This window comes from Pteropus vampyrus, unplaced genomic scaffold (genome assembly GCF_000151845.1).
Source record: "Pteropus vampyrus isolate Shadow unplaced genomic scaffold, Pvam_2.0 Scaffold61, whole genome shotgun sequence".
Lineage (NCBI taxonomy): Eukaryota > Metazoa > Chordata > Mammalia > Chiroptera > Pteropodidae > Pteropus > Pteropus vampyrus.
In genome coordinates, this window is record NW_011888842.1 from 3,313,482 (window position 1) to 3,325,706 (window position 12,225).

The 12,225-nt window shown below is 45.3% G+C and overlaps 1 protein-coding gene across 1 annotated transcript in view; it reads right to left on the bottom strand.

The window, feature by feature from the left end:
• Positions 1-12,225, bottom strand: part of ASTN2 (astrotactin 2) — an 843,256-nt gene that overhangs the window by 651,140 nt on the left and 179,891 nt on the right. The window contains exon 3 of the mRNA XM_023531046.1: positions 640-1,024. Coding sequence (XP_023386814.1) covers positions 640-1,024 — 385 coding nt within the window. The remainder of the gene's footprint in view (positions 1-639; positions 1,025-12,225) is intronic.

Consider the following 12,225-nt stretch of genomic DNA (forward strand, 5'->3'; position numbering starts at 1 on the left):
GAGCAGCCCCACCTTGAGGAAGAGGAGTGCCAGTTCTGGTGTGGTACTCCGGGAAATGAAAAATTAGAATCCTCATCTAGAGGACAATGTTCAGACTGATAAAACGTCTGAAAAATGCATCACATGAGACTAGCTACAGTAACTGGGATTGTGTATTTAGGTTGATTTCCAGAAGTTATAGGGTGCTTTTTTGTCTGTTGTCAAATTTCCCAAGAGTTGCCTTGGAAGATGATCAGATTGATTTTATTTGGGGACAGAGAGGGCCAGAGAGAAAATTTCAACTCCATGTAAGAAAATAAAATAAAAGAAAAGAATTCTAATAATAGTATCTAGAAATGAGATGAGCTCTCTTCTGAGTACTGAGAAGGCCATCAAAGGAGGCAGTCAAGAGACACTGGAGAAATGCTGGACGACGTAACTTCTGATGCTCCTCAAAATTCCAATTCTAATAACACTGATCCTCTTTTTTTCACCCATCACTATTAGAAAATCAGAGAAGACAAACTGAGGTTGGCCCCCAGTCCAAAATGGCTATGCCCAGACAACATCATCAGTGTCCCCAAATGCCCAGTTCCTGTGTATCTTCCCAGCTCCCCAAAATGCCCCCTTGGAAGGTGGGATGCAACAAGGAGGACTCACCTTTTTTCTCGAAGTCCCCTTTCTCCTCTCCTGGCCGGCCCAGGCTGTCCAGGGTGTGGGTCACCTGGCTGCCAAACTCATCCTCACGAGACACGTGATTGGCCCGCCGGGGTGGGTCCTCATCCTCTTCATAGTCATAGTCATCCAGGATGGGGGTCTCCCGAATGGGCACGCCGATGACGGAATTGTGCGCCTGCAGCCGGGAGGAGCGGAAGCTTTCCCGGGCCTGGGGACCCAGCAGCACTGACGGGATGTAGTGGATCTCATGAGTGGCTTCCGTGCTCGCGCTCTTGTGGGGGATGCGACGGCGCTTCTGCCAGCGCCTCTGGGCATACAGCGCCACAGTGAACACCAGCAGCAGCAGCAGCAGAGCGATGAGGCCACCCTGGAGCAAGAGGGAAGAAGGACAAGCAAATGGGCCACCGTGCTTTAGGCCAGAGTGCCGGAGGGGATTTTCCGGTCCACCACACTCAGCCCAAATCCTTGGGTTTGGCTCGTAAAACCTCAGGAACCACCAGCCTTGGTTTCGAAGCCAGAGAAATGCTGTTTCCCACCCTGGCTTTCTCAACAACAAACCGTGACCTTGGGCAAACGACTTGACTCCTCTGAGCCTTGCTTTTCGCATGTGTACGGATGAGTAGGAATCCCTGCCTTCCCTTCTTCATCAGGTTGCCATAGGAGCAAATAGGATGGACAGTGGTCATGCCAGAGCAATGCGGACTGCTGAATGTTGGGAGGAGTCAGGGCTGGGGCTTCGCACAAGTGAGTGTCTGAGCCCTGACTCTGCCTCCCACCAGCTCAATGGCCCCAGGACATTTGCTCAAGCCCTCTCAGTCTTGTTTTCTCGTTTCTAGACTGAATCCACTGAGGGCTCAGGAGATAGCCTTTCTTCTATCCTGCTGCAAATGTAAGAGCATTATTAAGTCATAAAAAATTTCTGCATAGTTTATATTTCTATCATTATCAGAAACACTATCTTTTAATGTTTGATTCCTAATAAGGGGCCTAGGACAAAGTAAAACGTCGTAAATATTCGTTAAATGAATGAAAAAATGTACCTTACTAGGGCTCCTTTAATCAGAAGTTTAAGGCAAATTGAAGTGATTTTTCTTTAATACATCCAACTGGCAAATATTTGATTGAGTCTGCATACCATACACTAAATAGGAATATGCTAAAGCGTTCATGAATGTATCTTAGGTGATTCATGAGATTCATAAAATACCCTGTACTGTGAGCTCCTTAAGGACAGGGCTGTTTGCAAAACATGTCTGTATTCACTGCAGCACCTGTTGAGGGCTCAAGGTGGAAGGTTAGCACCCTCCTGGCCTCTCCTCAATTGCTCTGTGCCAAAAACACCTCTCGTGAACAGGGATACGCCCTCTCAGTAATCTTGCTTTTCTTCATTATATATTGTGCTTTATGTCTGGGAGAGAGGAGGCCACTTTGTTGAGTCCTTGCTGTGTAATGTCTAGAAACTAGAGTACGGATGGATCACCCTCCTTGTGTAGGGGAGGAGGACAAAGAAATCAAGACTCTGAAACTCAGATGGTGAGTAGCAGAGGGAGCTCCGTGCTTCATTTTTTTTGTGATGATTTTGTTTAGTTTTGTTTTTTAGCTTTAAATACTGCAAAGAGAAAAGGAGAAAACATTATTTTCAAACTCAAGATTCAATGGGCATACTTTGTTGCTGCCTCTTCAGAGAAGCTTTTAATTTTGGTTCACTGATGCCCTTGGAGAAATTATCTTGCCTGACTCAGCCCTCTATCTTCTCACCTTTGGGGGTTTCACTCGCTATGAGGGTCAGGCCCTGCCTGGTCCAGAGCCCTTCACCCCCAAGTCCCTTCTGCCCACCCCAATTATGAATGTTTAACCTATGGTTAGATCCCAGGACCAACAATGACCTGGAAAAAATGAGGCCTAACCAAACCATCCACCTGTGACCACAGCCCTCCCTGCCCCCACTACATCCCATCAACCCTCTCTGGTCATCCAGGTAGTCCTATATCGGCTCATAAGTCCACACTGGGAGCTTATAGAAGGCAGGAAGCCCCATTCTTTGCCACTGGAGCCCTTCGGCAGTACCTGGCAGGGTGGCTAAGAACTAGCCTCAGAGTTACATGGTTTTAGTCCAGGTTCTACTACTTAGACCCTGTGTGACCTTGACTAGGTCACTTTACCTTTCAGAATCTTTGTTTTACCATTGGTTAAATAAGAACAGCATTACAGTGTCACCTCATTGGGTCATTCTGAGGCTAAGTCAGATGTGTATAGAGTATTTAGGGCAATGTGGGGTACCTGGTAACTGCTCACAGATTGTTAGCTATTGCTATTATCAAAAGCATTCAGCAAGTTTATATTTCATGTTGAACGAATAAATAAAGGAATGAGTAAATGAGTGACTTGACCTTCCATCCCTTAATGCTTATTCTGTGAACCGTGTCCTGGATCCCAAAATCCTTCCCAATCTGGACCAAACACTTCATTTACCTTTACAACTATCCATGTTGGGCATCACTGTCTGGTGTTAAGTGAGGAAAATGAAGCACAGAGACAGGAGGGCCATTAGCCAAGGTCGTGCCGCTGAGACTCAAGCTAACTTCAGCATGTCTTCACAATTCCCCTTGGAGACAGGGGACGGGGCGCCAAAGGCCTAATTAGCCCCTGCCTGGCCTCCCTTCTCCCTCCTCAAATTACCTAGGCAATTTCAGGCACAGATTTTCTAGCATGAAAAACTTCCAGAAGGAAGTGCAGAGGGACCTTCCCCTCCCCCACCCTGCTTTGGCAGAGGCTAATCTTGAGGGTCCCCTTAGCTTAATGATCTGCTGATTCATATAATATGAGCACAGGCCAGTGGCCCTAGCCTTCCTGTAGGGACACAGGCTCCCCGCCCTCACTCCCCAGCTGGCCCTGAACTTAACTCCCACCAGCCTCAGCCATGTGGCTTCCATTACAGATGGGCATCTCATTCTGAAAACTTCGCCAAAGGAGAAGTCCAGTATTCAAAGGCTCACTGCACCACTGACCTACTGGAATAGACCTCCCCGCCTGGGCTCCTAAAGAGCTCAGGGGCTTTGCCCAAGACATAGGAGGAGCTGGGGTAATATTACCAATACCACCGACCAGCCCTACGTTCCTAGACCCTGAAAAAGTAGTGGAGTATGGGAAACTAGGGACAGGCCCAGAGCATGCAGGGAAAGGGTCCTGAATCCAAGTTTAATCACTGTGTGATCTCAAATTTCCCAGTTTCCTCTATGGATCCTCAGCTTGCGCATCTATAAATTGGACTTGGCAATACTTGGAAAAGCATACAACACAGCTAGGAGTAAAGCCTGGGGGTCAGAAAGACTTCTTTAACATCTCACGCTGCCACATACAAGCTAGGTAACCTTGGACAATGGACCAAATCTCTCTAAATCACTATATTTTATCCATAAAATTGGGTCAAAAACATCCTTATAGAGGGAAGTCAGATGTAAGCTCATGGATATAGAGGGCTGTTTTCAGCCCCAGGGACACAGCAAACTGGTGATCAACTCTCATCCATGCTACCCGACAGGGTTGACGTGCAAATCAAATCTGAACATTACTGTGATGACACCTTACAAACTAAAGGGTGCTGTGCACAAGCAAAAGAACCATTTGGCCACCTCTGTGCTAGTGGGACATTTCACCCTGAGAAAGCAGATGAGTAACTCAGGATCAAGAAGAAACTGTCATCTTTATCCTCTTGGAGTGGCCTAGGCTGCTGTACTGTTCCACTCCTGCAGAGCTGTACCCCCACTTCTGTGTGGGCTTCCTTCACCCAGGGCAAGCAAACAAGGAGCAGAAGCAGCCACTGGAAAGGTGAACAGGACCAGGGTGTCCAGCCGCTCGGTCTTCCTGCCGGAAGCAAACACAGGCCCTGGCAGTGGAGAAAACGCTGTGGGGCAAGCAGGGAGTGGAGGAGGGAGAAAGGGATGTAGGGAGAGGGCTGTGAATTTTTAGAAAGCAAGTTAAGAAGAGGCCAAGGCTCCAGGGTGACAAGCTGAGGCCCTGATGGCCTTAGGGACGAACCGATGCCAAATTCGATTTGGACTGCATTCACTCTAGGGTAGCCCAAGACAAACGAGATTGGAGAAGTGGCAGCAAGTTCCAGAAATAAAAATGCCAGTCTGTGAGTTAGGGGTCAGTTTCTGCGAGATTGCAAGAGGCGCAGGTCTCAGGGTGGTTAGTGCTGCCTTCTTCTTATAAGTCTAAACTGCAGGCAGAAAGTAGGAAAGAGAGGGGAAAAGAAATGTGTGTCGCCATCCCTTCTGGAAACTTACCTTCTAGAAGTCTCCCAAGAGCAGGATCAGCCCACTCCTCTTGTTGTTACTGACAGTGAGTCTCAGATCCCCCAGTGGAGTCAGGAAAGGGGGAGCATATGAGATATCAGGGGCAGAGTGGTGTGATGGGGAAACCAGGAGTCTGGGGGCACAGAGACAAGCATTGGAATTTCTGCTTCTTTGCTTCCTGTTGGCTGTGCAGACACTTTACCTCCTTGGGTTGCTAAAGGCTCACCTATAAAATGTGCTGATCGTTCCCCAAAGTGATGAGTTATGCTAAGGATTAAACAAGACAATAAAAGATCCGGCACCACAAAAATCAACAAATACCCGCCTCATTCGTTCAGCCTCTCTATTCTTCCACCTCAAACCAAATCCTGCTCTGAGCTCTTCCACACTGGCTGATCGCTCAGCCCAGAGCACTCTCTCCCTCACCCCCTGCAGTCGTTAAAATAACGACTCCCAAATGCAGAACCTCAGAACGTGATCTTCTTGGGAAGCAGGGTATTCACATTTGTCACTGGTTAAAATGAGGTCATTCTGGAGTGGGTGGGCTCTACATCCAGTGACTGGTGTCCTTAGAAGAAGAAAGGATGCAGAGACACAAGTGTACAGAGAGAAGGAGGTCCTGTGAAGATGGAAACAAAGATTGGAGTGAGCATCTACAATTCAAGGGACACCAGGGACTGCTGGTGAGCATCAGAGGCATGAAACAGATTCTCCCTCGGAGCGTCCAAAATGAGCAAACCTGACTGACATCTTGACTTTGGGCTTCAGGCCTGCTGAATCGTGAGACTACAAATTTCTATTGTTTTAAGATCCCCAGTTTGTGGTAATTTGTTACGACACTCCTAGAAACCAACAAGCTCCTCCTTACCTGCTCATCTCAACTCACCCAGCCATCTCAGCTTGCAGATGACTTCCTCAGGGATGGATGCCTTTGTCTCTTGGAGTTGGGGTGGGGCTGTGTTCTCCTCTCACAACTCCCATGGGTGCCAGTTATCTGTCTGCACTGCCTCAATCTGATCATCTGGTTGACCATTTTCCCATGCTAGGTCCTGAGATGCCACTTACCCTACCATTTACCCAGCCTCAGATGCAGTACTTGGCCCAGAGAAGGTGCTTAATAAACATCCAGAAGCCCAAAATCCTGACTAGATGTGCCAGAGGACTATAAATCTTACAGTCCCTGTATCAGCTCTGACCCCAGCGTCCACAGGGCACCTGATCATGGCCACTCTTTGCTGCTCTGCCTTTATCCCGTTGCTAGTGCTCCAGCTGTTTGCTTACATGCACAGTATCATGTGCAGAAAATATACAAAGGTGAAAAATAAAAGCATCCCCAAACCACCCCATTGATAAGTCAAACTTAGAACTGCATTCAGCCTGGACTCATTTTAATCTATTTTTCATGGTAAAATATTGAGGCACCGGAGAAGGAGCCAGAGAAAGGAAAGAAAGGGATAATGTGAGAAATGCTTTATTTGACAATGTGTCATTTGGAAACTGATTATTTCTGTCTCTGGCCTTTTTAATATTCCCTCACAACGGCCAAGCTGCAAGGGGATTTGGTATTCTAAGACTGGATTTATAATACTCTGTTCAGCAGTGATAAGAACACGGGCCTTTAATCCTCAGAGCTGTGAACATGCATATTCTCCCAAGTAATGTCCTTCTCGTCTCAACACTTGTGTCTGGTCCCGACAGCCAGCGCCGGGATAACCGAGGACTGATGAGCCACTGGGTGTTCCTTCAGCCATCTGCAGAGTGACAGAGTTCATAGGAAAAGGGACTGGACTGCTAAGTTCTCTGGAAGTCTCCTTTCAGGCTTCAGTCTCTCTTTAAGATGGAGGGATTATTAGACAATAATCCAAATTCTTGGTGTTAACAGATAAGGAAACTGAGGTTCAGAAAGAAGTGATTTGACCGAATTTACGGAACACCCTCAAGTAGTATTAGAGGCAGACTATGTAGCCACCAAAGCTGCTAAGAAATCCACCACCTTCCCTTTCTCTCCATGTTATGATGTCCCAAGTCCCAGCCACCACTGCCTTTCATCGTGATAATTCTAATACACTCTGGATAACCTCCCAGGCTTTGTCCCTCCTCCCCGACTACTCTCAGTCACCTTCCCTACCATAACTGAGGCACAGCTGGCAACAGAGCCCCTTCCCATTGATTAAGCCAGACAGCAGTTTGACAGTTCAAGTTCTTGTCAATCAGGCTTCCACCTTTGTGGATAACCTAGTCTCAAAACACATGCTTTTGAGATACCCTTCTCAAAATGTATGCTTCAGACATCCATGCCACCAACCTTACTGAGCGCCTACGACAAAGAAGGCACCGTTAAATATCCAGTTACACTGGAACTCACTGCAACATGTGAATGTCCTGAGATTTTTGCTCAAGTCATTTCCTCTGCCTGGAATGTTGCCCTCACTGTTAGTCCTCATGCCCACATTTGCACGTCTAAATACTTCACAGCTAACATCAACACAGCCTCTGTGGTGAAGGCTTCTGGGATCTCTCCTCTCCAGGTTCAGCCATAAGGAAGGTCTTTATTCTCTGAACTCCCACAGCGATTCCTTTTAACCCTCACTTAAGGAATTTTGGCATTTTCTACCCTGTAATAGAGCTATAGCTGCCCATTACTTAGCTCCCCTACTGTTTAGATTATTACACCCATCGCACAGATGAAAAAGTCAAGGCTTGGAAGATGAACTTGCTTGAGAGCCCACAACAAGGTGGCAAATACAGGGGGTAAGGCCTCGTAGCCTGGGGAGTCTCCAGGGTACTGTAGGCTCACTCTCTCAGGGACTAGAAATGTCCACTGTGTCCCAAGGGAGCTGCAGGAGAAAGAATATGATGACACAGGTCAGAGCCACATTGCAAAAGGCATGACTGGTCTTTAGGCATTAAGGATCCAAAGACTTTTTTTTTTTTTTAAGCAAAAGGGTGCCAAGATCACATTGGATATGTGTGGTGGAGAGATCGGGGACAGGGAGCCCATTCAGGTAGCTGGTAAGAATGTGGGACAGCAGTTCTCGACTGGGGGCAATTTTGTCCCCCAGGAGACATTCGGTAATGGAGATATTTTTGGCTGTCAAAGTGGGGATAGGGTGCTACAGGCATTTAGTGAATAGAAGCCAAGGAATCTGTAAGCATCCTAGATGCACAGGACAGATTCATATGACAAAGAATTATCTGGGCCTAAAAGTCAATAGTATAAAGATTGAGGAATCCCTGATCTAAAAGAGAGACAATGAGATTTGAAATTAGGGCAGTCGAAGTCGGTAGTTAGCTAATGCAATACAAATGAAATACACATCACAGGATGAGAAGACTTGGTGTCTGACTGGCTAGCAAGGGGAAGGAAGAAAGTACCAACAATGACAATGAGTTATGGATTCTATCACTGGATTAGAAAGGAATCTACCTCTTTGTTAATTTCTTTCCTGGGTAAGCTCCCAGAAGGTTATGAAAGATCCCTGCACATCATCAAATGAAGAGTTAAATTTACATGTGTGAACAATTAGAAGAAGATAAATGTACAACAGATAAAGATTCACATATCTGTATATAATATATGTATATATTCATGTATATAAAAATACACTCACACCTATCTTTATATGTCTATCCTTAGCTATATTTATCTATAGTTATCTCTTTGCCTCTAGACAGATATAGGGTGACCTATTTAAGTATAGAAAATAAAACATTTTCCTTTTAAACTAATCATCTACTTGTAATGTATCTATTAGAGACACTTTTATTTCCCAAGATAATCCAAGGAAATAAAGTGAAAACGCAGCAGTTCTCTGGAACATATTCATTGCCCACCCAGATCGATCTTCCTTAATCATCTTTAGATTAGACCAGAATGGGGGCGAAATCATGAGAGATCTTTCTGAATCCTAGAGTAATTTCTCAAAGGGAAAGGTAATGAACACTGGGACGCCAGTGCTTGCCCATGAGTTGGACAGACATCGGTTGGAGTCATGGCTGTGCTACCTTTCAGTTGTGTGTCTTTGGGTAAGTCACCTGAGTTTCCTCAGTTTTCACATCTGTAAATTGGGACACTGATACCCACTGAGAGGGGTTGGGGCAGATTAAATGAGACTGCATTACAGAACACATTTAGCATAGTGGCTTACAAGTAGTTGATCTCAGGAAATATTAGCAGCCTTACTGATGTAAGGTCTTGTTTCCTGAAAAATCAGATATGATATGTAGTGAGGCCACGTATCCCCCTCCACTACAGTATGAGATATTCTATGTGCAGTTTCTCAGCCTCATTCCCAGGTTCACCCCTGCTGTCCTCCTACAGGTTCCAAGCTGTGTGTGACTTTGACCATGTCCCTTCCCCTCTCTAGTGTGAGTAGGTGAGATTAGATGGTTTCTAAGAGTCATTCCAGCTCCAATACTATAGATGAGAAAGGCAAAGGCAAATGTAAAAGTGTTTTTGAACAGATGAAATATATTCTTATGACATCCTGCCTAGTATGACAGCTGTATATATACACGTGTACTTATGGAAGTTAAATGCCCTGTGTCTCTCACACCATCTCATGCATCCGTGCTTTTGCTCAGGCTGCTCACTCTGCCTGAAATGCCCTCCTCACATTTCTTTGTCTAGTCTTTTAAACCTCAGCTCTTGGGTCATTTGTTCTCAACAAGCCTTTCTGAAACCCGCTCTCTCTGGCTGGATTAAGTATTCACCTGTCCTCTTAGTGATTCATGCTTCTGTCTGCCAACTACCCTCCCATCACCCTGAGTACCCCTGGAGGACATCCTTTACCAACTCTGTGTACCTAAGACCTAGCCTAGAGTCTGACAACGATAGCCTTCATTATGCATTTATTGCATTTCTACACTGCGAGACAGAGAAAGGAAGGGCAGGGTTTTATTTATTCCTGAACATACTTGAATAGTACACGGTGCATAGTAGATCCTCAATTACTTGTTGAAAGAACTAATGAATGAATCCATTATGAATGCCCCTCTGAGGGCAAGTGACTGAAATATACCTACATCTGTTTGGCAATTCTCCATTTATGTGTGAGAGAAGGCTGAAGATAATTCACATGAACCATTTAACACAAATAAGCATCCTACTCCATATCCTCGGGTGGCCTCTCAAGTTCTGCCTGAAATCCCACTCTGAAGGATGGAGGAATGGAGAAGGTAGGAGAAAGCATCTTTGAAAGGATTGATTTTCTTCCTATTCTTTGAGTCATGAAGATAAACAGATGAACTCAGGGGAAATTCATTGATTTATTATTTTGCCAGGTTAAAAGCATGCCTAGAATCAGACAGACCCAAGTTCAAGTTCTTTTTTGTCACGCAGAGGTGTGACCTTAGAAAGTCTTCCCTGTGAGGCTCAGTTTTCATAGCTCTAATGTGGGAATAACACCATTCACCAAAAAGGGCTGCTATGAGGATTAGATAAGATGATGTATGTAACATAAACCATGCAGCCCTCATCTATAGAAAACATTCCGTGCAGGGTAATTATTGGCTTAATTGCTCCTACTATTATTGTTATGCCTGGACCCTATGCCAATCCTTCTGCCTGAATTTAGGGACACACATAATATGGCTTGCAAGAACTCACAGTTGGTTTGCAGAAATAGATAAGTGAGCAGATAATTACTATAATGCATAGTTTGATAAGCGCTATGCCGGAGGGAAAAATAGTAAGAGCAAAGAGTTTCTTATAGCTTCTAAATGCAAACCATAGTGCAACTGGAACTAAAAATGACTTCCTTACAATTTCGATTACAGGCAAGATCAAAGGTAGGGCAGTGGGCTGGCCCATCCAATCAAGCATACTTACACCCGAAATATGACAGAAAGACTGGACAACCAACTAAACAGTGTAACAGTTGACAATGCAGGCTCTGGAGTTAACAGCCCTGGCTTCAAGTGTCGACGCTGTGGATGACTCCTTAGGTAGGCCGCTGCATTTTACTGAGCCTTTGCTTTTTCAGCGGCAGGTTGAAAGCAGCAGTCTTCATAGAATGAGGCTACTACGAGAATTAAATGAGTGAATGCACAAAGAGATTCAAGATGGTGTCTAGAAACAGCCAGTGGTCAGTAAATGGTGGTCTAATAAATTCTGGCTGAGGAAAAACACATTGAGAAAGAAATCATGAAACTTATGTCCTAGCCTTGGCCTCCTTATAAGGTAAAAAAGTTTGTAGAACACTCACAGGTCCTTATGTACATTTTTTTTTTTTTTTAAAGAGGCGGCCATAAGGAACCACATGAGCAAGGTATTCTATTCTTAACAGACAAGAAAAGTGAACCTCCAAGAGGTGACTCTGCCTAAGGTTGCAGAGTCGGTTAGGGTCAAGGCACACATTTGATTCTAGAACCTAAAGTCTGTCTGCTGTAGGCTGCTGTAACAACCCTGAGACTCTTTGTCATAAGAGTTGGTGGAATACAGAGCCTGTGTTCTTTGCTCAGGGCATCTTTCTCTGTGAATGTGCTGCAGACTCACAGGGTCCATGGAGAGATCCCTAACACTGTGCCAACCGCCAACCGTTGTGCCCACAACTCAGTCTTCTGAGAAAGAAGGGAGGCTAAGATTCAAGAGGAAGCTAGAGGCCATTGAGAGCCAATACTGAATACAGGCAAAATAACTCCCATACAAGCAGGGAGCTTTCCAAGTGAGCTGGCTTCTTTAGATATCACGAGTAGGGAAAGGAAGTTTGATGTGGAGCATGCCAGGGAGTGCTGGTCTGCCACTAAGACATAGCCCCATCAGTGAAGACTTCCCTCGGCCCCTTTGGGACAGTGCCCTCCTCCCCGGGTCTCCTCCACAGAATCCCTATCTCCTTTCCTCGCTTCAACTTTCTTTATAGCACTTACCTCCCCTGACGTTATATTTTATATTAATATGCTAACTTTGTTTATGCCGCTAATGGAACAGAACTTCCATAAGATGGGACTGTTCTTTCGTTTATTGCTCTACTGTAAACAAAATGACTTTGTGCTTTGTTGGTGCTTACTGAATAGTCTATGGATGAATGGATGGATAGATGGATGGATGGATGGATGGATGGATGGATGGATGGATGGATGGATGGATGAATAGATGAGTGAATACATCTTTCTCAAATGACCTTGTATCCCCTAATGGGCAAAGGCTGGGTCTGAATCCTCTTTGAGTGCTGTTCTAAGGCTAGAACACTGGAAGATCCTTAATGAATTAAACAAACAAACGAACAAACAAAAATACATGGATGTTAGTTCCCTTCTGGGGCTAGGAAGC